This window comes from Patella vulgata, chromosome 6 (assembly GCF_932274485.2).
Source record: "Patella vulgata chromosome 6, xgPatVulg1.2, whole genome shotgun sequence".
Classification (NCBI taxonomy): Eukaryota; Metazoa; Mollusca; class Gastropoda; family Patellidae; genus Patella; species Patella vulgata.
The window spans coordinates 18,959,377-18,985,434 of NC_065884.2; the positions used below are offsets into that span (position 1 = coordinate 18,959,377).

Genomic DNA, 26,058 nt, shown 5'->3' on the forward strand with positions numbered 1-26,058 from the left:
CTTACGTCATCGACAATATTCATTTCCTTGTAATGCAATTTGTCGGTATTTTTATTTTTTTTTAAAAATACGCAATAAGCGTACTCTTTTCCAGGACGCATCCAAATCTTAAACGTAGCCTACAAGTTGTTAGTTATGTGAGACAATTTGAACTTCTCCCTCGCTTGATCATCATCTGATGGATCAATGTCCAAGGTTCGTTCGTGTCATAACTTGAAATGCGAACCAAGGTCACCACGTTCGACGATAACCTTCCATGCTATATGCGATATCCGTGAATAAGATACCCCCAAATATGTAGGCCCACTATGTGGGGGTTAAAAGTGGTCCTTTGGCTGCACCTCAAAGGACGACTGCCTTCCTTACCAATTCATCAAAAAATCATGACTAGACCACCCCCACCCCACACCCCCTCTCAACTACGTGGATACATTAACTTTTTTAGGGCCCTCGATCATATCCTAGTGCCGGCACCTTCTCAGTCTGCCACTGATTATGGGCAATAAAAATTTTCGCATGCGGATGAAAAGGGTCTTTCTTATTTTCCTGTGGGAAGTTATTGTTTTAAATTATTTGGATGAAAACTGGTATGATATAAATAGCTAACAATGGATTTGCCCGAAGGACAATAATATAAAATGTACTTTATACAGACGTGTCACGTGTGTCTTTTGTAGATTATATTTCATATTATTATTTAAAGTAGCCAAGTCTTAAACTCTGTATCATCCAGTCTTTGACACTGCAAACGCGACTTATTGGTCAAATTAAATAAACATTTATGTTGTTACCTTACTGTGAACAGATGGGCTTCTGATATCCAATTTTTAAGACAAACTGAAATTTTTAAATTTGACACACGTATCAGAATGCTTTCGAGTGCCATTTGTAATGAAGCGACTCGGTGAACGAGACTAAACATACCCCACAGGAGAATACTACCGGTGTAGACTGGAATAACCAGCCGCCAAAGACTTCCATTCAATTTGGACTATTTGCGTATTTCGCCGAACATAACTGATTAGAAATTACAGTAAAAACAGAAACGGTTGAATGTGACCCATTGTTAGGTGCCACAGAATAGATATTTAGCTCCTTTAACTTTAAAATAATGTATATTTTCATATTAATGTTTTTTTGGGTTTTTTTTTTTATCTTCCAGCTATAATTCTTGTATTTATTATCTGTCATCTGTCACTTTATTTTTGATAATAATATACTAGTTGGTATTATAGTTTCTATATTTTGTACACACGCCGGGTGAAGTTTCGCAGTATTGTACACCTCATCCTGAACAACAAAATTTATACTCTCACATCACTGTACAAAATTAGGTTGCCAAATTTGTAGATGTATCGTTTTCGAAATATTCGGCGTTCGCATCTTGCGGCTTGCCCCCCCCCCCCCCCCCAAAAAAAATAATTTTTGTTTGCAAAAGAAGCCGAAAATGTTTGCGATTTTGCAATTCTACTCCTAGCTGTCAGTAAGTTGAAATATCCTTTCGGGTCTAGGGAGCGGTCGAGGGAACGATGCCATGGCTCTGAGAAAGTTTGGCAGTTTTTGGCACCAATGTATTTCCCATTGACAACTCATATATCGCGCCTATTGCGCTCCGTGAAAATCTTCCCAAGGAAACAAATATTTGTCATTCTATGGTCAATAAAATTTTCGCGTCCCTGTTGAAAGTAATTTCAATAGAATTAGATCCAGCTGAGGGCCAAAAAAGTTGCAAGGGAACGAAGTATGTTACATCAAATCGGGAAATAAATGTAGAATATGAACTCTAACTAAAAGAAAAAGTGTGTTACACTCACGGAATACAATTTTAAATTCGTTAATAAAACTTAATTAGTGTACAACCATTAATAATTGCTTTATTCGTTACAAACATTTAAAATTAGAAGGCAGTTTAAACCATTTAAAAAAAAAAAAAAAAAAAAATAAAAGCAAAAGAAAGAAAACGGATGAATGTAAAAATTTACATTTCAGGCAGTGAAATACCCGCAATACCCGTAATTCGCGGAAACTCCCCCTCATGTAGTAGTCTAGATCGTCAGATTAGTCCAGACATATTTATAACTTTCATAGAATTCGGCATCGAATTGAATGGACGGGTTTAAATACACTATTAATAATTCGGTGAATGTTCGGTGGTAACTCTTGAAAATTTCGAATAAAATGTACGATATTCAATCAAAGGTGCATAGTCTACAATCGATTGTAGTTTGTATTAAATATCATAGCGTTGCCTTTTTGTTTCCTTCTAACGGTAAGTGACCGAGAGATCTAGACTATCAACAAGTCACATGAGTATCATGTGATTAAAGATGGTTGACTATCGTCGAGTTTATTTTTTGTTACAATAATATCTCACTCAATGACAATCATGAGTAACCAGATTTACAATGTACCAGGAATTCCGCCAGATTTGAGACAAGAAGAAACAATTTTACAGGTGGCAGACGCGCTTCAATATCTCGATAAGGTAGCAGACGACATTTTCAACAGAATACGTAAGAAGGTCGACGACAACACTAGTCGATTACAGACGGTAAATGACAGAGTCAGACTAACACAGGCCAAGGTTGACAAATTAACTGGCAGTAACAAAGCCACTAAAGTTCATGCTGGTGCTAAATATCCTGCGAGTGCTAGTCTGGATCAATACTCGAGTCTGTTTGATAAAGGTGGAAGTTTAAAAGAACCAAAACGTCCTCATTACAGACTACAAAGTAAACATCAAAATGTAGATGACACCGTTCTGCGTGAAAAGTTACAGTATTATAATTTTCATCTTAATGTTAAGAAACGTAGCCGTGATGGTGACAACAAGGAAGAAGGTTTGGGCGGTTTACCGAAAGTGTTACCATCCGTTTGTTCCTTGCTATTGTTTAACACCTCAGAAAATCCCTATAAAAAGTATGTAATGTTAGATCCTTTAGGTGTAGTTACAAAGACTCGATCAACTTTAGAATATGAAGAAGCAGGCCTGGCCGATGCTCCTAGTACCATTGTACAAAGTGAAGAAATGCTACAACAAAAAACAGAAAGTTATTCTTACATGCCAGATATTGGACATGTTCCTGAAATAGCTGTTCCAGACTTTTTACCCAATTTATTAGGAGTGGCTGATGATTTGTCTTTTACTGGAGACACTGTTTTCTCTATAGCTCCATCTGTTCATGGTAGTGGAATGCCAGATTTACCTACGGTGTTACCTGAACCGGATACAGGCCTTCCAACTGGTCCGGCTGATTCTACACTTAATGCTTCATCAGGGCTTCCACCACCTGACATTGCCCCAGGTGGACCCCCACCACCTCCTCCTCCCCCATCTGGTCCCCCACCTCCTCCTCCACCACCCCCACCTCCTACTGATGCCCCAAGTGCCCCACCTCCCCCTCCCCCTGGACCTGCACCACCAATTAAGATGGAGAATGTACCAGCTGAAGTAGCGGCCCCAGCAGATGGTAGAGCTAGTTTGCTTGACTCAATCAGAAATGCTGGTGGATTAAAGAAACTGAAAAGTGGCAAAGACAGAAAAATTGCTAAAAAGAAGCAAAAAATGGAAGAAAAGGATGTTGGAGGTGTGAGTGCTGGTGGAGGCGGGGGTGGAGATTTGATGAGTGATTTATTTGCCAAATTAACAATGAGAAGAAAGGGAATATCAGGAACTGGGAAACCTGAAAAATCTGACAATTCTGGAAGCAGTGGTGGTGGTGGTTCTGCCATGGATAAAATATCATCTATGATACCAGCTCCCCCAAAACCTGATGATGCTACTGAAAGTGGTGGTGGTGATGATGATGGTGATTGGGAATAAATTATTCTTATTTTTTGACTTTATATATAATTATGGTTTATGATTATGCACTGTATAATTTTCTTAGTGATTTTCATGACAGAGAATTTTACTGGTAATTGAAATTATGAAAATTTATTTGAAAACAAGTATGATATATATTTGTGTAGAAATACTTAATAAATGCCCACTCATTAAACAAGATGGTCCACCTAAATCTTCATTCTAACAATAGATAGAAAATGACAGCAGCTACTAGAATCAATTTTAAAACCTTTTTATAGATGCTTGTTCAAAGGCCACATTAACTTAAAGATTGCGTTCATGACATCGAAACTAGGAATTTTAAATACATACACGACTAACAACTAATTTTGACAAACAAAATAAACAAATTTGACCAAATAAAGATTGTGTTCTTGACATCAATAGTGGAAAAAGAACTAGTAGTCGTTAATATGAAAGGGTTAAGACTAATAGTTAATTTCAATACCCAAAATAAACAAGGTTTACTAATTTACATGAGCTTGGAGCATGCCATATTGAAAGATCTAACAGTTTTCATGATGTCACTACAATATTATTTAATAAAGAGTAAGGTTCAAATAGTTACATCTAGAATCTTACTGGTTGATTCGAGTAGCTGTTATTATTAACTATATTTAGTTAGACTAGAGAAACAGAGAGATTGTCTCTATTAAATTGTTGTTTTCATAACACACTCAACTATATCTATCACAACAACAACATTAAAATTTAATTCAGATCACTGCATATAGAATTGTTATTATATCATATTATATTCATTATTAAATGTCACGAATATGTTTTATTCATGTATTCTGTTAAATAAAATCATTGTTATACATGTACATGCGAAGACCTCTTTTGTTGAGAAACATTAGTCTGTAGATTCTGGTCAATATAATTGAGTCTAAAAGAGGGAAGAAGCTTTTATTCTTTTTCACTTTCTTGTTGCAAGATTACTGAAATGACATTAAAATCCCACATATTTTCCATCCTTTCACAGGATTAAATAAAATAATCAATATCAATAAATGTGTACAAGGATTAGAGATAAAATCCAGATACAATTTCAAACAAGTAAAGTAACCCATTCTTTATTCAAAAAATTTGATGATAGAGTCCTAATGTTTTCAGGGCAAATTATTTATTTTTATTGAAATTTAATATTAGTCAGGATCTAACCATGCAATAGATGTTGTTCAATAAGCTGGCAACAATTCATAAGATAAACCTTGAGTGACATTTATAGAGCACATTGTAATACTTGGTAATGTGTCGTAATTCCTAAGATAACAGGAACTTTGAGCATCGATTTCGGAGTTTTAAACTCAATACAGTTATGGTATGTATTTTTCAAACCAAAGAAAAGGGTACAGCCGTTTATATTGTTTTATGCCTTTTAAATTTTAATTAGCACCTTGATGATCAGAGCAGATTAGTAATAAAATTATTGTTTATTTACCATAATCATGATTATATGGTTATAATGGGGTGGTGGTGGGGAGGGGGGAGTGTAATACATAAAGTAATATTTCTGTATTTACATCATTTGGGTGGGCGACACCTTCAGAGTTATGGAGAGAAAACCTGCTGTGATTGTTTGGGGAAGTTAAAGTACCTATCTTGTAAATGTTCTGAAGGTCAGAGTATAAAGACAGATAATTTTGAACTTGCTGGGATTGTTTGGTTAGTCCTAAGGAGAAATCCTGTTACCCCTGTTTCCAAAACCGTGTAAACTCTCTACAGCCGGTTAATGTGTTTTAAAAAATTTTCAGACTTACTAGGAGTGATGGGCTTACCTTAAGAAGGAACCTGATCGAAACATCCATCAGTTATATGCGTAGATGTTGCCCCTGGCCTTAAAAACTTGAACTCAGCCCTTCAAAATACTGCTGGTGGGCATATGTTGGTTGACCGGCAACACTGTTTGTAATGCTCTGCTATTGGCCTTGACATTTTATACTCAACACAAACTAAATCATTTTGGGACTAACATAATATGGTTCAATTTTATTTCAATAATTCACTTGCACTAGGGGTCTTTAGAAGTGGGAGGACCCCAGAGGACCAAAAAAAAGCCTACGGTTGGACAGGTGACCCCACTACTCATCACAGACAAGTGGGGAATGACAGATCTTATGAACCAACGGGTAGCCCAAGCGTTAATTATTCGGCAACCCAAAAAAAGTACATAAACAACACCAAGGACATGCAGTGTAACGTGAACAAAGGAAATCTAAAATATTTGTACTTTTGAATTGATTGAATAGTAACACACATGTACCCCACAATAGAACTATATATAAGTAATACTCTCTCAGAAAAAGGAGTGCAATTGAATAGATTGTTTTGGAGAATTCTAAATAATAATCAAAGGGGATTACTAGTCCTTTTTATTTATTTATTGATTCATTAATATTTTTTTTATGTTATTAATCTTTTATTAATCTGTTGGTGAATACGACATAAACAATATGCTTATATATTAACCAATACATTGAAACAACGTTGTCCTTCAGTACTTGTTATTATTACGATCAATTACCATAACAATAGGTTTTCCCGATAAACAGGAACTAAAAAAACCAAAAAAACATGTGGTCCTTCACTACTACTTTAACCTTAGTTATTATTAACACTTACCATTACAAAGGGTTTACCTGTTTAATCGTCCATAAACAGGATCTAAAAACTGACTAATTTTCTAGTTATATGCAATCTTTGTTAAGACCAATAATAATACCAGGGGCGTCGGAACCCGGGTACCAGGGTATACAAATGGTACCCTGCCCTTTTCTGAGGTATACATGTATACCCATGCCCTAATTATGAAAGTTTTCAACCTTTTTACTAGTCTATTCATTTTTAAATGATAGATATGTAATGGCTCTCTGGTCGGTCGCGAACCGGCTCTCGCACTCTCATTGTCAGCTATCAGTGCATGCCTTGGCCAGATGTCTATAAGTGGTTAATCGAGTTCATGAGATGATAAAGGCAAGTGATTTAGTGATAGTAGTTTCTGTTTATAGTTATTATGAATTTTTTATGAGATGAATTGCTCATGATACGAAAATTGTGAATAATCAGGCTATTGTCTCTTTAATTATCATGTATTTTAAAGGGTTTTATGTTGGAATTTGGAATGCTAGAGGCGCTCTAAACAGTGTTCTCGGAATTGACAAATTTCAAAATTTTCTAGAGGCCGGGGGGAGATAGCCCCCCCCCCCCATCTTTTGGTACCCTGGCCCTCGAGCCGTTCCGGCGCCCCTGAATAATACATAGCATTTATTTAAATTTAAGATCCGGATGGTGCCGTTTAACAATGTCAAACATTGTTTTGTTTTAAATGGTGAATTTAAATGTCGTTGGAGAGGGTTTTTTTTAGTTCCACTATATCAGAGGTGGCGCCAGCCTCCGGTGGTTGGAGGGGAAAAGCTGGGGGCGGGGCAAAGGCGCGAGCTTCAACTAGGGGTATGGTGGGGGTGGGGGTCTGCCCCCGAAATGTTTGAAAAACAGACTGCCGGAAATTCAGTCTGGCAGTATTTCAGGCACTGATCGTGGAGATATATAGATCTGACCAGGGCCGGATTTACCTGCTTGCGAGCCTTAGGCCAAACTCATCAGAGAACCCCTAAATTTATAATTACTTTCAGAGTCATTGTACCTGATATCTTACAGACCCTATATAGTAGTGGCTAAATGTATCATCTAATTGGTATATCATTTATACACAGTGTTTATGTTCATGATATTGATTTTCAACAATTTCCGATAACTGGAACTGCATAAGTTATCAACTGATTACAGGGACATGATTTGTAGCGTCACCAGGAAGAAGTAGAAGCCAATCAAGCAAATTATTTCTGATAATTACTTGGAGTGTTACTCTTCTTGATGCTCTCGAGAATACATATATGTGACAACATTTGTGGAACTGCCGAAATTATTTTCGAAGCGTGGCATCCTAGCTATAATCGGTGTGCTACGTTATACCTTTTACATGACAACAAATTATTGTGCATTAAAAAGGGGATATATTTATCAAACTATCCCCACAATTTGGTACCAAACTCACGTAATATTCTATTAGTATTGTTAGAGCAGTAATATATAGTCCCCTCCCCCCGACCTAATATCAACGCTGTCCCCACCTTGGACCCCCGCTGCTCAAATTCCTGGACACACCTCTTTCTAAATGAGGAACTGAAGATGATATATAATTGACTGGAAGCAGGAAAAAACTCATTGATCTGATTCTGTCAATTTTTAGAAATATGTTGGTCAACATGATGTGATGTTCTTCTAGGACATCGACCATTTATGGGGCTTTATTGACATATGATAACTATCAATTATACATCAACTGTATTAATCGGGGTTATTGACCAGAACTATATGGTTAAATAATTACTATTCTAATAACTCACCGATTAATTCTTCTTTAGCTATAGAAAGTATAATAAGACTAAATGAAACAAATTCGAATCGGTATATCATATGTGTCAATCAAATGTCCGACACAGACGACCGAGAAGACATTCCGATATAAGCATGCATGACTGGATTACAAAGGACTATAAACGTTGACTTTTAAACAATATTAACGACCAGTCTCTTGGGCTTAAAGAATTAGATTGAAACTGTCATCGACATACACCCGTTATATTAGTTTCAGGGTGAAAAGTTGAGGAGTTATCTAGATAGGTAAAATTTGTCTGGTTATAAGCTTATTGTTGAAAATTATCACAGAGACTAGAATTGGTCGCCTGAAGCAAGACATTACCTTAAGATTGAGAACAGTAATATCAAATATCCTTTAATTAATTAAATAGTACAAAGGGAAATATTAAGCTCACAGTATCTTGTCAGATCAAGGAAGAAGCAATATCATAATAGTCTTGTCAGTTTTCATATATCAGAAAAATCGACCAGATAAAATTAGAATTTCGCACTTCAGACGTTCGCTGACCACGAGTATTGAACCGCGAATATCTTTTTATCCGACCGCTTTCATTGTGGATGTGTCTTGTAGTCACCTGCGTACGTCGCTACATCCAACTTATCGTGAGAACACTCATCACGTTACAGTCGGATTTATTCCCAACTGAAGTTCATTCGCAGGAATTGTTTATTTGTCGAAATTCTAATGTTTTTAATCATAAACCTCTGGGTTATCTCCCCTCCCGATTTACGTTTATGTAAAAGTTCTTACATGGAATTGTTCTTAAGTGTATTAGGAATAACGCTATTGAACTTCAACGTTTTTTGTTTTTTCTCCTCAGATGGTAAATTTCGATCGAATACGTGATATTTCCGGTGATATTTTGACTTTTAAAGCTTAAACATGCATTAGGCAAGAGCAAAATCTGCTTATTACAAGTCTTTCTTTAGGCCTGAAATGTTATCTAAATTATCAGTTAGACATTAATTAACTTATCCAGACCATAATAAACTCTCGATGTCAAGGCTAGCCTTCGATGTAGGCTGGATTAGATTCCTATATGCCGCTAACGGCCAAAGATAATTAAATCAGAAAAAGTGGATAATCGAGACTATGCTGTTTATATTAATGATTTTAGTAATGATAACCGAGACTATGCAAAAATTTCACCGGCTTCTTTCTCGGCTCATAGTGGATCAATTTGACTGAAATTTTCAGCAAATTACCTTTACACTATCTAGTTTTTAACTATTATAGCGAGAACTGCCATCTCTTTATCTTATCTCCCATAATGTATCTTTAAGAATGTGGTGCAGGATAACGATCTCGATGGAACTCTTTAGAAGTTTGTGTTATTGTTCATTATTTCTAAAATAAACGTAGGCTTTTGTCAAAATTCTAAACAACGTGGTACTGTAAAGCATCGATCTTATTGAATATAGGGGGATCACGATGGCTAAGTGGGTAAGACGCGGCTCACTGGCCTGGTGGTCGGGTGTTCGATCCCTGCACTGGCCGAGAAAGTTCATCCAGTGATGCAGGACGGAGGGTCTGACAAGGGCAGCTGTCTAGTCGTTCGGATGGAACGAAAAACTGACGCCCCGTGTACACATTGGCATGAACGCAAAAGATCCCTTGACAGTTGGAATTCGATATAAGAGTAGGCTGTAGTGCCGCTGTCCGGGCAAATTCCCCCCATAGCTCACTGTATGGCGTATGCCCGTCTTTATTAGCCCAATTCGGAGCAGAACAGTAGGACGTTAAACCCCATTTCCTTTCATTTATTGAATATAGCAGCACGGCGATTCGTTTTATATATCTAATTTTATTATATATAGAACATAATATTCTATATAAGAATCAAGGATTGATTTATCATGTCATTTCACTTTTTTTCATCGTCTTTTATGAAACAATCTGCTAGAAAGCTATTCAACGACCCAATCGTTTATTATTAGTATAAATCGTTGGCGATATATTGCATATCTAATTAGTTTACGACCTGTAAAATCTGACTATTTTTAGGTTTTATCTCGGTCCGGAAATCCGTCCGCCTGTCAATCTGTCATTTTTTGTTTTCCGGGATTATTTGATATTAATTTGAGATATTGGTACACAGCTGTAGATACTAAAGTTACAGATCAAGTTCGCGTTTCATGGGATTCAATTAATTTTTGAATAAATTACTGTCATTTCTTCTCTTAAAACAACAAAACAATGTAAATTTCCAGAATTTTATTAAATTAAACTTTGGAGCATTTAATAAATGATTGGCACACTGGTGTATGTAGTAGAGTTGCGTTTCGTGGGATTATGTAAATGATGTAATTATCACTTTCATAACTTGTCACAGATTCACAGTACTTTAAAAGTTCTTGCAAAGTTCGTAATAAATAAAATGAAATCCCATGCCTAGTATTCAGTTTTACTCATGTTATAAGTGTTTTTAACTATCAGACATCTGCAAAAGTTAGGAAATGTCATTTCAGGGGCTCTGGATTCAAAAAATTCGCTAGGGGAGCAATGCCCCGGAACCCTGGAAAAATCGCACCTGTAGTGCTCGACTCGTGGCTGCGCCACTCGTATAAGAGGCCTCTGCATCAGTCGATCTTATTTTTGGTACCCCCCCCACCCTCCAACGCCGGATTAAACACGGGGCACCATGGGGCCCAGGGGCCCCCACATTAGAGGACCCCCCACAAAAATCTCAGTTGCGCGCCGCGAGCATGGTCGGACCGAGGACTCCAACGGCCGGTAACCTAGTGACGGAGCCCCTCCGATGCACCGAGGGCCCTCCATCGTAACTATTGTTGAGAATGGACATTCAAGATACATCCCCCATCGTTGAAGCAATATTGAGAATCAATATATCTGTGTATGATGATATCTAACTGTTCTGGGGAGAGATCTTTCTCCAAATTGAAACTCATAAAAAATTATCTCCGGTCTACGATGGGTCAGGATAGGCTAGTGTATTTGGCTCGGCTGGCCTCTGAAAGCGATATCCTGCGCGCCATCAATGTCGAAGAAACCATTGCAAAATTCGCTAGGGGCAAAAAAAGAAGAGTGTTCATCCATTGATCATTATCATTCAGCTCTAACTCCGCGTAACTTTACCCCGTATAACGCGAATTATCGCTAACTCGAACAAAATTCGTTGAACGAATATTTTCTTTCGTTTTCCTTATATAAAACATCGAATAACTCGGAAACTGTAACTCGAATTATCGGTACAATCCTTATCGAAGTCTTATTATTTACATCGCCTAACTCGAACTGTAAATAATGGATCTTGCAGGCGAGTGTGCCTTGGCAACTTTCCCGGAAACTTGAAGATTTGAAAAATAAACGCTTTTTGTGGCTTTATCTAAGGGTGTAACACATGGTCTTTTATTGTCGTGAGATCTTCTATCGGACCGAACATTGTCTAACTCGAATTATCGTATAACTCGATCAAATTACCCGTCCCCATCATTTCGAGTAGCGCGAATTTTGCCTCAGATTGACGTACGATTGTATATAAGCTGTAGTTGTTGTTGTTGTTGTTGATATTTGTTGTGGGTATAAGCTGAATTTGATGAGATGCACATCATGATCACACGAAATATTCAGATTTCTTGATTAAATCTCATATTACCATTTGGTACGGCTTGGTCGTAACATTACGGCCTCCATTCATCAAATCATCGTGGGGGATATAATACGATTCCGAATCAAGTGACCCCGTTATTTATCACTGAGCGACTTCAAAATTAGGTTTGATGTAGCTTTGCTCACTTACAGTGGTTGATTTAACGGGCTCAATGGGCTCCAGCCCCCTCCTCTAGAAATGCCATCATTTCATAGCACTCGCATGGATTGGTCCACTGAAATAACGCCAGAATGCGCTAATTTTGTGGCAGAATTTTATTTTTTTCTGGGGAGGTACTTCTAAATGATTCCGACACAAGTGCCTGAAATGCCAGGAAATCACGTTTCCGGACTCCAATTTCTGAAAATTTCATGGGGGGACCCCCCTCCCCCCCCCCCCCAGAACCCTCTTACGGGGTTTCGCGCCTTCGGCGCTCGCGGTGGCCGGCTTCGATGTCCACAGCTCCTCGGTCGGTGATCAGCCCCCCCCCCACATGTTCCAGGCCCCAGGGCCCCCACCATGGTTAATCCGGCGTTAGTACCCCCCCCCCCCCCCAAAAAAAAGAAAAACAACAGAATCGATATGTACACTCCTGTGTATCTCTTCAGAATACTCTGATTGTTTGTGTACATATTTTGTTCATTATGCATGCCCGTCATTTCCTTTGTAACACTCTTCACTACGTCAAGAATATGGAGGTGTATATACCTTTATGGTTAAGAACAACCTCGTGCATGGTTCCCCGCGCGCATCGTCAAGTTGTCATAACCGGCTGGGTCCGCAACCTATGATGACATCATGAGCACACTTTTCAAAACGGCGACTTTTCAACACTTCTTTCAGCCTTCCATGTGATTTTCGTTTGTGTGTGGAGGAGGGGGGCGGGGACGAAAAAAAAAATGTATTCGAACAACCTCCTTGTATTTTAATTTTAAAAACAAAATAAAAGTGTATAATGAATTTAAAATTATTCGGTGCGTTATAGCGCCTTTCGTTTACGTGCTTGTGTCGCCAAACTTTAGAACCTGGCTGTGTTATTTTTCCCGATGAGGATGTTAACTGGAGCCGAGAGAATAACCGCCTAATGATAGACAAACATTTCAAATATCGTAACGTTGACTCAATAGCCTGAAGACAATTTGGATAAGTATAATTGAATATACAGGTCAAAGAGTTTGGGTAATAAAAAATCTGTACAAAATAGCGTCACACGTTGTTTCTATACAGGTTCGAATTTACCTACTTGTGGACCCTAGGCCAAACTCATCAGTTGGCCCCGAAATTTATAGAAATGTTTAAGTATCTAACACACATAATATGTATTTTACTGTAAAAAAAATAATTTTGCAATGGCCAAATGATATTAATTACTTATACATAATATTATAATGGCTATTACGATTTATCGTAGGGGCCGAATACTAAAATTAGCCGATTTCTCTGTCACATATATTTAAGGGAATCTTACCAGATAAAACATAAGTTGTTGTGGAATTTATATACGATATCACGATTCAGAGATTTGATATTTTCTCAATAAATCCATGGGGAATGGTGTAATTCGGTTGTTACGTATTTTAGCATAGAACCCTTTATTACAACTTTTGATGAAGTATATTCCTTCATATTTACAAAATAGGCTTTCTATTAATTTATGTCATGTTCGTAAACTACAGTAAAATAATTATTCATACCACAAGAAGTTCCATATTATATTATTATATCGATGTATTATTTCCGGCGTAGTAATCTCTGCACTTTTTCACAACGTGTCTATATATACAGTTTATATAAGAGATTTATATTTAAGACTTGCGAGGTCAAAATAAAGTGGGAGATTGGTCAAGATTTGTATAGTTTTCAACATTTATTAACTGATAATTTCAATAATACTTTATCAATTAATAATACAACAAACAAATATGTTCCCAAAAGAAGATCGTATTGTCAACCGTTTATAGAAAAGGCGGGAAATTGTCGCGTGATTAGGGCAACATTGTCAAAGACGGGATGCTATATCATCGGATAATATAGGTGCCGATAAAATTAGGTATTTATATTGTAATGAACAGTTAATAACTCATAGTCTGGATCATACTGTATTTATTATCATACAATAAATAGTTAAGTTCTCAATGTATTTTAAATCTGTAGGAAGCGTGGCTCAATTATTCATCCATTAAACATCATGTTCCCAAAGTATCCTGAAATTCGTGTCATTTAAATGGGTAACATTTTTATATCCGTGACAAATCAAACCAATTTCTTCGAACAAACGAAAACTAAGCAAGAGTTCCCTGGCTGATAAATAGATATTTTGTGGTATGTTTTCAATCTGAACCTTTATATAAAACACCCAGCCACCCATTAGTAAACAGAACAGATCTTGATAGACTTTGTACCAACCCAAATGTCAGAATATTATGTCCGACCGAAAATTTGAAGTGTCAGGCAGAATGTTCATCCAGTCTGACATGGTGTCAGACACATTTGAAAGTTATTTTCGGGCTTGCACTGATCAATCCTTGGTATGTTTTTAACTTTTGGTTGCTTATCATTGGGCGTGTCTAATTGTACGAGATATTGAATGTTACGTTCTATTTCACGTTGTCGAGGACACATGGTAATGACCATATTATGATCGTTATAAAGTCATAAACTTCATGTAAATTTAACAGACCGCAACCTATTATAGATGAAATATTCATGTGAATAAAATATGGCTATAACAATTAAGGGCGGATCAAAGGAATGGGGATTTGGGCGCAAGGGGGTAATCTAGTAATCTAGAGAAATGAGGTTTAACGTCCACTCGACACAAACTATGTCTTTTCGGGACTAACACATGGTTCAATTTTATTTCAATTATTCGCTTGCGCGTAGGGGTCTTTAGCAGAGGGAGGAAACCGGGAAATGAAATGTGGTTTGACATCCTACTTTTGTGCACCAGCCACGCTAACAAAGACAGGCATACGACATGCAGTGTGCGTTTCCGGAAACACTTCTTCCAACTAACAAGGGTTCGTTTACATGCATATCAACGTGCCTTAGTATTTCGTCCCATCGTAACGACTAGACACTGTCCTGCACCACTGACAAGGGAAATTCACGTTGAAAAATCCCGAGTAACACTGTGATCTATCTCGGGAGCTCCTCGTTAGTGAGCCAGCATTCACTGAGCGACATTAATATGTGATGCAGTATAATATGCATATTATGTTTTTATATCAATCTGGCCATATTAACATGATTTTATCTTAGTCTGCTCATTGCATCCCGTATATGAGCATTAATTTTACCTACAGAATAATTTTGTATGACATGAGCTTTATCCTGGTATGTTGCAGTATACATAAATAAACAATTTTATTGAATATAAACTATATTATATTCACTTGTATATCACAACAGCCTATCACAGTAATATGTAACGGTACAGTGCCTATGACGTACACAGTAATATATAAGTTTGTCTATATAATTCGCTCTTGTTTGTTAAACGATCAATACGCGTGTATGAGGAAAGACGTGGGATATTTGGAACATTGATCTAACTAGGCTAAAAGCACATGTTTGTTACGAGTTACTATAGTGTGCATTTATCTCACCAATGGTAAGTAGACAATTCTTTTATTATTATTGTGTAATTTTCAGGGTATTATATATAATATACCGCCTTCACATTGTCTTGAATATTCCAATTTTCCATACAAATTTTTAAAAAGCGAACAAACTTTCTTCTACAACTATTCGGAAGTGGCACTTTGTAGCAGACAATGTAGGCTACTAGACAGTGATTTTAGTGACCATTTTATTCTCAAGATTTTAACAACAGAGAATGCATGGCATATTATTATTGTTTATTTATTTATTTTTTTCCTGATCTGTCGTTGTATTGAGGTAGATCTAGTTGTTCGAGTGAAGTGAAAACAGTAGTTAACAAGTGATAAACATTAAAATAACGATAACAAGACCGTTTATGTCTTGCATATACGATGGCTGTTCATGAAAAATCATATGCTCTTATTTTACTCAGGCAAAAGGTCTAATCATTCAGATGGTACAAAAAACACATGCCCACTCTTAGGTGTACACGTACAAGAAATGTTGACAGTTGTAATTCTATGAAGAAGGATTGATGAAAACGCCGTTATCCGAGCAAAGTTTTCCCCCATAGCAAACTGCATGGTGTTTGCCTGTATTCATCGACCCGGTTGGTGCAGAAAGGTATAGGGCTAAAAAAATCCCCATTTTCTTTTCATTTCGAGATCGTTCACAGTCAAATATTTTTTTCAAACCAGTATCAAATTTTCACCCATTCGTTTAGTTGAAATCTTTTTAACGTTGTAATAAAAAACATAATGGACGCAGCTGATTTACTCTAATTTAATGGTTCATGGATGCATCGCTTTATACCAGTTATTACACTTTCCTGTCTTTTTTTGATATAAACTGACACCGTTTAGTGACAGTTTGCATAAATAATTGAGTTAATAAACAGAAATTGGACCCGTGAAACTTTTTATATACATAAAAATAAAAAGTTTACGCGTTAACAATCTTTACTGTAAAACACCATTTATCTATAAGAATATGGTAGTTAGTTAGATAAGACTTTTATGTAACCTGATACTATATAAACGTAATTTATTCCAAAAACGTTCAATTATGGAGAAAAAAAACCTTTGGTGTATTAAGCTTTTGTGAGGTAATCATAAATTTCTCCACTGTATTCCTCTGATTTTAATGCCTTTCCTTTTCTTTTTTTTAATTTCTGGTCATAATTTAGAATATAATTTGAACTTAGGTTTTTGAAAAATTTGAGGGAATATTTATGAGATTGGAGATAGGACATGCAATAGGAAAATCCTTCTCTCGGCAAATGGGAGAACGCTATATAGATCGGAGACGGCCCTGCACAGTCTAGCACATGTGACGTCATATGTGGATTGTGAGTTAGGGTTAGGACCTGCAGATTTCGTCAAGGTCTCGAGATGTAAACATGGCTAGCGCTAACCCTAACCCTGGACTAAGCCTAACCCTTACCCTAACCCTAACGCACACTCCACATGACGTCATTTATGTGCAGGACCTCTCCGATATAGTGTTCCTCGGCAAACGACTCATTAATTTCACGTCGAGAAATGAAATGTAATGACATTGGGTTTATCGTCCTACTGTTCCATTAGACGTCGAGATTGTCAAGTTTTTTCAATTGTGGTACCACGACTTCTTTATTGTAGAACGAAATTAATTATTGAACTCGATTGATCTAATGTATTATTTCGATTAGTGGTGGCGATAGACCATGTAGATGTTGGTTTATTTTTATTTTTGCCATAGTTTGTCGACATTAAAAGCTAACAGTAACAAACGCATTGGTTTCATCTATCTTGGACGTAAAATTTTCAAAAAAGACAGACTATTATCCGACAATTGACAATTTTTTTTTTTTGCCTAAATCAAAGAGGTCTAGTCATTAGGCTTCGATGCTATGAATGGTCTTCTTCAACGGTTGGTAAATACATAGGGGACATGTTACCTAGACCTTATGCGAAATTTGAGGCCAATCTACCAAGCTATGGCTAAGAGAGAGGAGAGAAATGGGGTTTAACGTCCACTCGACACAAACTAAGTCATTTCGGGACTAACACATGGTTCAATTTTATTTCAATAATTCGCTTGCGAGTAGGGTTCTTGAGCAGAGGGAGGAAAACTGAGGACCCGGAGAAAACGCACGAGGTTGGACAAGCGACCCTACTCCTTGTCACGTATAACCGGGGAATCGAAACAGATGTTTTAGATATTTTCAAAGGAGATTATTCAACGCTCAAGAGAAACATACCGTATTCCAAGTACTTGCCCTTTCTATAGGATATGAAATAGTACAAAGTTAATAACCTTTATTTCTTGGTACGAGTGAATTGTGCCTGTATTTGTCATAGTAATATAATCCAAACGTTGGTTAGGTCTAAATATTAAGGACAACTGCAGATTTGGTCAAAGGTCACGGGATGTAAACAGAGCTATCGCTAAACCTAACCCTAACCCTAGACCTAACCTTAGCCTACAATCCCGTCAACAATTATGTACCCTAACCATGTACGAAATCTGCGGCTGGCCTTAATATTTAGACCTGACTTCCAAACGTCAGCTAATGAAGAAGCATTACGTTCAGGGCCATCGCGCAGAATGACACAGACAAAATCACTTAATAGGCGTGCACACGAGTCCTTAAGCTCAAAGTCAGAAAAATCTGAGACTAATAATGATGTACTGGGGGCTTAGATTAAAGGCCAGATACATTTCAGAGCAAGAATGGTGCGACGACGACAAAGTTGTTCTAGAAATAAAAAAAAACAACGTTACACTGGTTTTATCTTTAGCCGTAAACTTTTCAACCAAGACTTCAGAATAAGGTATATCCGAAAAATTTTGCAGAAAAAAAAGCTGTTCATTACATTCGAAATACATTTGGAGATGATCTGTGTAAATTTTGAACTTTAGTCGACTTACAACATTTGCCTAGAAATTGGTCTCCTTATAATGTCCAGTGCACTTGGCCCACAGCCATCAAACAATACGTCTGTTTTTGACTCTAGTGTACTTATAATGTCGTACACATTTTATCAACTCGGTTAATTAAATGCCAATAATCCCGTATAATCAGTTATGTATAAGTATTATATCAAAATATCAGGTATTGTTGTCGTTAAATACATATATAGACATCTCTTTGTATTCAGTAAAGCGTATTTCAAGGTTATTGCGACAATGTGTTCCGGATCATAACTTACAAATCGTTCTAGTTCTAGTGCAGACTATGGCATTCGCATGAACGAGATAAACAATGGGGTTTTTTTTGTCCTAACATGTTGTTATGTATCTGATCTCAGGATATTATTTCTTTATCTCTTCGGGTGGTTGGATGACCGAATGGTTAGCGCGCGCGTTTTATCATAAGGTCTGTCATTGAGACTACTGGCGTGGTTTCACCGAATCCTCCCGCTGCTAAAGTTTGTGTCGAGTGGACGTTAAATCTCTCTCTCTCTCTCTCTCTCTCTCTCTCTTCGTTGACGACTTCAGTGTTACGTTCATATCATGGCTTGAACCTAAGAAATTATGGACAACATCTCTCAAAAATAAAACTGTTGATTTCGCTGGAGTTTATTATGTTGATTTGTTTTGTGGTTGTGAGTCTGTCTTCGTTGAATAATTTACGTCTAAAGATGAAAACAGTGTTAAGATAATATAATAACCGATTTTTATTTGTTCAACTGTAAAAAATGTAATGAAAAATAAAACTAAAATTATGAATGTACTATTGAACTGTATAAAGCTTATCTCATCGCAATATGAAAAAATAACACACCAAATGCAATACTTTATTTGACTCAACTCAAAGAGATGTAGCGCCTTTAACTAATAGGGGGAGCCACAGTGGCTAAGTGGGTAAGACGCAGGCTCGCTAGCCTGGAGGTCGCGGGTGTTGGCCGAGAAAGTTCATCGGGATTATCCGTCTTGGTTTCCCCTTGTCAGTGGTGCAGGACGGAGGGCCTGACAAGGACAGCTGTCTAGTCGTTCGAATGGGACGAAAAACCGAGGTCCCGTTTACACATTGGATTGCACGTAAAAGATCCCTTGGCAGTTGAAATTCGACGTAAGAGTGGGCCGTAGCGCCGCTGTCCGGGCAAAATTTCCCTAATGCCCGTCTTTATTAGCCCATTTGGAGCAGAACAGTAGGACGTAAAACCACATTTTATTTCATTTCATTTTAACTAATAGACCTGTTAATAGCAGTGGTATATTTTAAATGGCGGTGGGTGAATTTCCATTAAAAATATTATGTGTCGTCCTGCTTCAGAAACACCTAATTATTAAGATGTGCAAGTCGTTTCCGTCATCTTGCAAGCTGTACAATTTCTGGGCTAATTTAAACATACATTATGCAAGAGCTAAATCTGCCCATTGCAGGTCTTTCTTTGGGCCTGAAATGTTATCTAAATTATTAATTAGACAATTATTAATTAACTTATCCAGACCATCATAATCAACTCTCGATGTCATCGCTAGCCTGTGATGTTTATAGGATTAGGTTCCGATTTGCTATTTGACTTCCATTTATAATTTAATCATGAATTGGATAATCGAGACTATTTTTTTTATCGTACCGACTTCAGTAATGATGATCGAGGCTATGCCGAAAATTCAATCGCTAAAATCTCGGTTCAGAGTGGATCAATTTGACTGAAATTTTCAGCAAATTGCGTTTACATTATCTAGTGTTTAACTATTATAGTGAGAACTGCAAGTTCTTTATCTAATCTCCCATAGTGTATCCTTAAGGATTTGATCATAAAACCCGATCGATTGACAAGAATGGGTTTTAAACCTTGCAGTATTGTAAGTCAACAGCGGTTAAGTGAAGCGGTCGCCATGGCGCGCTTTGTGAAATAGGTTTTGTGTTTTTAAGTGCCAATCTCAAACGAAACAAAATCACATGATTTCAATACGGTTTTCAAGGCTAATGACACGCAACATAGTATCTTTTCGAACAGGCGTAAAAGCATTTTGTCAACTCACAGTATGGTAATGATTGTAACTTTCTAGACATTCGAGGGAGTCTCAGCACAAAATGGTGACGGGGTTGAAGAAGTAAAAACTTTATATTTTCAAGCGTTTTATCATATTTCTGCTGATATCTGAAAACCCTTTTTGTTCAATGAATTAGACTTGTATTAAAAGTAAATATTCGCTGTGGCTCAGATATGCTACATAGCGACTCTAGCATATTCCACGCAGTCCTGAATTTTGTTTTTCTGTCCGTACTAGATCTTGTTCCACATGTAATATCAGCGGTTACTACGCCCATGACTGATTGCGGGAAATGATTTTACACCTTATACCATTTTAACTGCTCGCAGTGGTCACGTGTAGATGGTCAAATTGTCGGTTACATATCTACATACAGGGTTTATTTACTAGATCTTATTGAATCAAGGGGTGGTTGGGTGACCGAATGGTTAGCACGTGCGCGCTGTATCATAAGACCTGTCATTGAGTCAACTGGCGTGGTTTCGAATCCCCGGTCGTGCGTGACAAAGAGTAGGGTCGCCTGTCCAACCATATGTTAGTCCCGAAATGAACTAGTCTGAGTCGAGTGGACGTTAAACCCCATTTCTCTCTCTCTCCCTATTGAATCAAGAAAATAAATGAAATGTCTGATGGTTCACGTACTTTCCTTTAACCAAATACAGATTTCACGCCAGTAAATTATTGAATACTAAAAACAATATGTGGATTATTTTACGCTGGATTTGGGCTATTTGTTCGTTTTGATTTTCATGATTGACATCAGACTTGGCTGAACGCTCTTATCATGAAATGTCAAAAAAAAAATAGTCATTGAAATCAAAAACACAAATTCTTTGACAAGTATGCAAACACAATCACATGAACTAGATGAAAGAGTAGATTACGATTCTTCTGGTTAGTGCGAGAACCATCACAATAGTTTTCGACATTAGTATACCGCGCGAGACCGGAAGTAATGTCCTGACTGTATTACGTCAATAACTATTGTTTTATTTATCATTTTCTAGTTTTTAATTGACTTTAAGTGCTGTTCTGTTCGTCTGCACGAGACTTTATTATTCCTTGTGTAGCATATTGATTCATTTTTTTATAACCCGAATTCGCTATAATTTCAGTAGTAGACTTACACAAGGCATCAATTAAATAATTGAATTTGGACTTGACGTCTCTTCAAATGTTTTGTTATAATTCAATGTGAATAGTTTAGAATATAATAATTGCTTTTATATAATATTTAAGTTAGTGCCAGAGTCCTTAACTTTTAATCGAAAACATGGTTAAAGGAGCATTTGAATTTTACAAAGAGCAGCGGAACACTGATTGTGAACAACTTGTCAGTTTTCCCTTTCCCCCGGTTTCCTCCCCACTGCTAAAGATCCCTTCGCGCAAGCAAATTATTAAAATAAAATTGAAATAAAATTGAACCATATGTTAGTCCCGAAACGACCTAGTTTGTGTCTAATGGACGTTAAAAAAAACATCATAGACTGCAACACACTTCCAATACATTTTGAAGTAATTACAGGCGTACGGCTCGATGAATGTTAGGGGCTGGGAGCAGACCTGAAATTCCGGTTTACATAGTACGGCGGCGCAGGTTGTCAACGAACGCCAAATGCGCGGAGCTTCTGTTGCGGAGTGTAGGGGCCGCCCCCAGAAAATTTGGAAATAAGTCTGTCGCAAACGTGTTTTCCATCTATTCCATCGTGAGTACAGCAACTTGAAAGTAGTCTAACATATAGCCGTATAGTCGTTAGGGTGGGACAAAAAAACTGAGGTCTCGTGTACTCATTGCATGTAACAGAACCATTGACAGTTGGAATTCGAAATAAGAGTACATGTAGGCCTTAGTGCCGTTGTACCGGCAAAATTACCTTCATAGCATACTGTGTATAGCATCACACTGATCAGCAGTGACTTTTCGCTAGGCCGCTACAATCACTGATAAGGATGACATCGATGCGACTTAAATGAGCCAGAAATATTAACCTTTTTCCTCCGACAAATTAAATTCTAAAATATTTTTTTTTTTTTTTTTTATGTATTAGAAAAATAAATAAAGGCGTTTGGCGTATTTGTAGGTAAAAATTATTTCCTATTTAGTGCAAATGGGTATTAAAATGAATAAAAGGCTCCATTCTGTCCGAACTAGAACGTCTTATGTAAGCAATGCACGCGCCATTGAGCTAATGATTGACGCCGTGTGATGAGACGTCACGTGTTAAAGGTAGTCATCTTTTACAGACATTTTAGAAGACTGTCGAAATCCTCTTTGAAACAGATTGGTATGGCAGTATAGGACGTTTAAAGCCATTTCATTCCATTTCCTTACAGAGATCTAAGATGTAAGCATACGAATTATGGACCCGCTTGTCGTCCATAGTCTCCTCAACGTGTTCAACGTTACGATATCTGATAAAACTCTTTGATGCTGGTTATTCTTTTGTGGTTAAAGGTATACATGGACATTAATAATGTATAAATGGGTCAGATAACATGATATAGCAAGTAGATTATTAGATTTAAGTGTTTTCATACTTATTAACAAATACATGTAGACCTTGAAAGGCTTGGGTTTCTATGATCCATAGCTATTTTTGTTTTTAACAACCTATATTAAGACTGAGAATAACTGATTAAAATACAAATGCACAAGTGACGGGGGGTATTTATGCATTAAAAGTTTGCGTTTGCAATAGCCTACCCCCATCCATCCCCTGTCTTCATCAACGTTGCAACTATTGTGTTATAGAACCCCCATCCCCTCTCTTCATCGACGACATTTTGAATATTATCGAAAAATTGCAGAATCATGCGTGATTCATCGACAGTCGCTTTAAGTTTGTAAACCTCTGTAACCTCTTTATCAATTTTTGAAACCATAAAACATATTGATCGTCTGTTCTGTATAACTATGAAGCGCTCTAGGTATTGACGTACATAGATCTGCACTATGTTATTATTTCTTTTTGTTTATTGTCAAATTTTCAATTTGCAATTAAAAATCAATCGTCACATCGTAATTATGATAGAACATCCGTATTAAACGATGTTATCCGAATGAATCATCTCTTTTATAAAATCAAAACTAATCGAATGGCAATGGTATGTTCGTAGAATGTTGACGTCATTACATCTAAAGAACGTGCTTGATGATGTATTGATAATTATAAAACATAATGTTAACGTAGGTTTTGCTTTTTAAAAAAAGGGATTTCATGTTTTCTTAACGAAATAAGAATCAATGAACCTGTGCTAATTATTTAAGTCTTTGTGTCATAAATCCTTCGGATAAAAGAAAAAATCAATGCTTTCTCTTATTAATTAATTTCTTTTTTTCGCTATTGTTCATATACATAATTAACCTACCTATTCTGAGGGTCACGGTGTTATTGACATCAAAGTTGGCTGGTAATCGGAAATTATACTTATAAGCGTTTCTTCGTCATTAATTTTCGTAATCTTAATTGCAAAAGGGGAAATTATTTCAAATTATATCCTGGATTAAATCAAAAACATAAGATGAATGGGGTACAATGTCTCATCAATAAAATACTTCGGCCATGTTGAACTGTTGAACCTATATGTTCTTTTATTTATAAAACGATCAATGTCTTTCTATCAGTCTTCACACGTTCCCAGAATACACAGAGCCATAGGCCACTATTTTAATTTTATAAGGACTTGAAATGTTAAATATCTCGAACTTATTGATATAAAATCGTGTATAAAGGACTTAAATATAAAATCCCTATTATATCAATTTCAGTCATTTAATAATATTGTGCTACCCTTTCGACCCCTTTTAAAAACCCGGGTTTTTTGTGTGGATATTACATGGGGGATATTAATTGACGGTATTTAAAATTTTGAGTATTGTTGACCTCCGCCCCGCACCCCAACCTTCTTTTCGAAATTCTACATAAGCCACTGAGTGTGTACATATGTTCTGTGATTGGATTTAAATAGTACAATACATGACCACAGTAAGGCGCTATATATAGACTAACCATGGCTGAGAAAAATGTTTACTTACGTCATACCTACATGTGTATACGTTCCACCGTCTTACCTACGCGTTCCACCGTATATGGAGGTACATTTACAATAGTTACACAGCTATATAAGGGTTGAAACACCTTCATATCAACAATATAATATGTTTTAAGGTAACAGAAAAAAAATCACCATGAAAATTTTACTATAGCAAAGAAAAGAGAGTTGACGGGGGAATTAATTAATTAATTGGAATATGATAATATAGAACCTATATTATGTATCTCTATTTTGGTCACATCATTTATAAGTAGACGTTTTTATGGTGTTTTTGTATTGGTTATTTACAAATATATGAAAAGGTTTCGGAGTGTTTGGGGTTTTTTTTTTTAGAAACGTTTTCAATTTTTGTATAACACCTCCTATCAGGTCCGTCCAAACCAAACCACCGTTGCATATCCAGTTTAGGCCATTGTGCCATAATATGGTATATTCCGTTTTGAAGGCTATAATTACATGTAAATAGCAAATACTTACAGTTATGATGTCTAAAAGAACTGTTTTGGATTTGTATAATTCCCTGTTTCCCTTCCAGGAATAAATCAAAATACAATTACAATATTGAATTTCGATTAAAGAATTACAGAAATAACACCCACCATATTCTATAAAGACATCTTTTCACATTAGTCGATTTATTATTACCCCACGTCACTATTAAGTATGTCTAGAATATAGAACAATTATAAAGAATTATATTGATTATAGGAATGTGCCAGTATATCAAAGAAGACCAAGAAGCTATTGAAATATTAAACATACATTATGCAAGCTATTGAAATATTAAACATACATTATGCAAGAGCTAAATCTGTCTATTGCAGGTCTTTCTTTAGGCCTGAAATGTTATCTAAATTATTACATGTAATTAGACATTAATTAACCTATCCAGGCCATAATCAATTCTAGATGGCAGCGCTAGCCTGCGATCTTTAGTGGATTGTAAGCCGATTTACTGCATAACTTTCCCTTTCGGTTCACCGTGGATCAATTTGAATGAAATTTTCACCAAATTGCCTTTACATTATCTAGTTTTTAACTATTATAGTGAGAACTGCCAACTCGTTACCGAATCTCTCATAATGTATCTTTAATAAAAAGGACAATAACCTCTTATTAAATACGAAAGAAAGTCACAGGCTATACAAGACGGCAGGATGAATTACCCGATACCTAATACTAACCTAACTCAATACTAACTCATCATTGTAACAAATTAACAGAATACTTCTATTGTATAAAAAAAATGTGTGAATTCTCGAAATAATGAGGAAGTATTGAGTTAGTATTCGGTGGTAGTTCACGTGCACACATTTGCGTGCACATAAAAGAACCCTTACCGTTGGAATTCGAAAAAAGTGAAGTAATGTCGCTGTGCTTTTCTTGAAAAATTTCCCTGGTAGCAAATTACATGGCGTATGTTCGTTTTCATTAGCCAAGTCGAGGCGGGGCGAAAAGTAGGACGTTAAACCCCATTTCATTTAATCGGATGAACAGCCTTAGTTT

The 26,058-nt window shown here is 36.6% G+C and overlaps 3 protein-coding genes across 4 annotated transcripts in view; 2 read left to right on the top strand and 1 right to left on the bottom strand.

Moving 5' to 3' along the window:
• LOC126824663 (transcriptional adapter 2-alpha) overlaps positions 1 to 5,647 on the bottom strand; it is a 28,957-nt gene extending 23,310 nt beyond the window's left edge. Inside the window, exon 1 of the mRNA XM_050553961.2 lies at positions 5,629 to 5,647. The gene's annotated coding sequence lies outside the window, so the exon portion shown is untranslated. The remainder of the gene's footprint in view (positions 1 to 5,628) is intronic.
• On the top strand, positions 2,313 to 4,814 carry LOC126824662 (WASH complex subunit 1). Its single transcript, XM_050553960.2, has one exon. It carries the CDS (start codon positions 2,378 to 2,380, stop codon positions 3,821 to 3,823), a length of 1,446 nt encoding a protein of 481 aa, XP_050409917.1. The 5' UTR covers positions 2,313 to 2,377; the 3' UTR covers positions 3,824 to 4,814.
• A 9,752-nt stretch (positions 5,648 to 15,399) lies between the features above and the next one.
• The window catches only part of LOC126824665 (protein ABHD15), a 69,759-nt gene continuing 59,100 nt past the window's right edge, over positions 15,400 to 26,058 (top strand). Inside the window, exon 1 of one of the 2 annotated variants that reach the window (XM_050553974.2) lies at positions 15,400 to 15,514. In XM_050553974.2, the coding sequence (XP_050409931.1) occupies positions 15,471 to 15,514 (44 nt within the window). In that variant the 5' untranslated portion in view covers positions 15,400 to 15,470. The remainder of the gene's footprint in view (positions 15,515 to 26,058) is intronic. The other variant, XM_050553967.1, reaches the window with a different exon arrangement.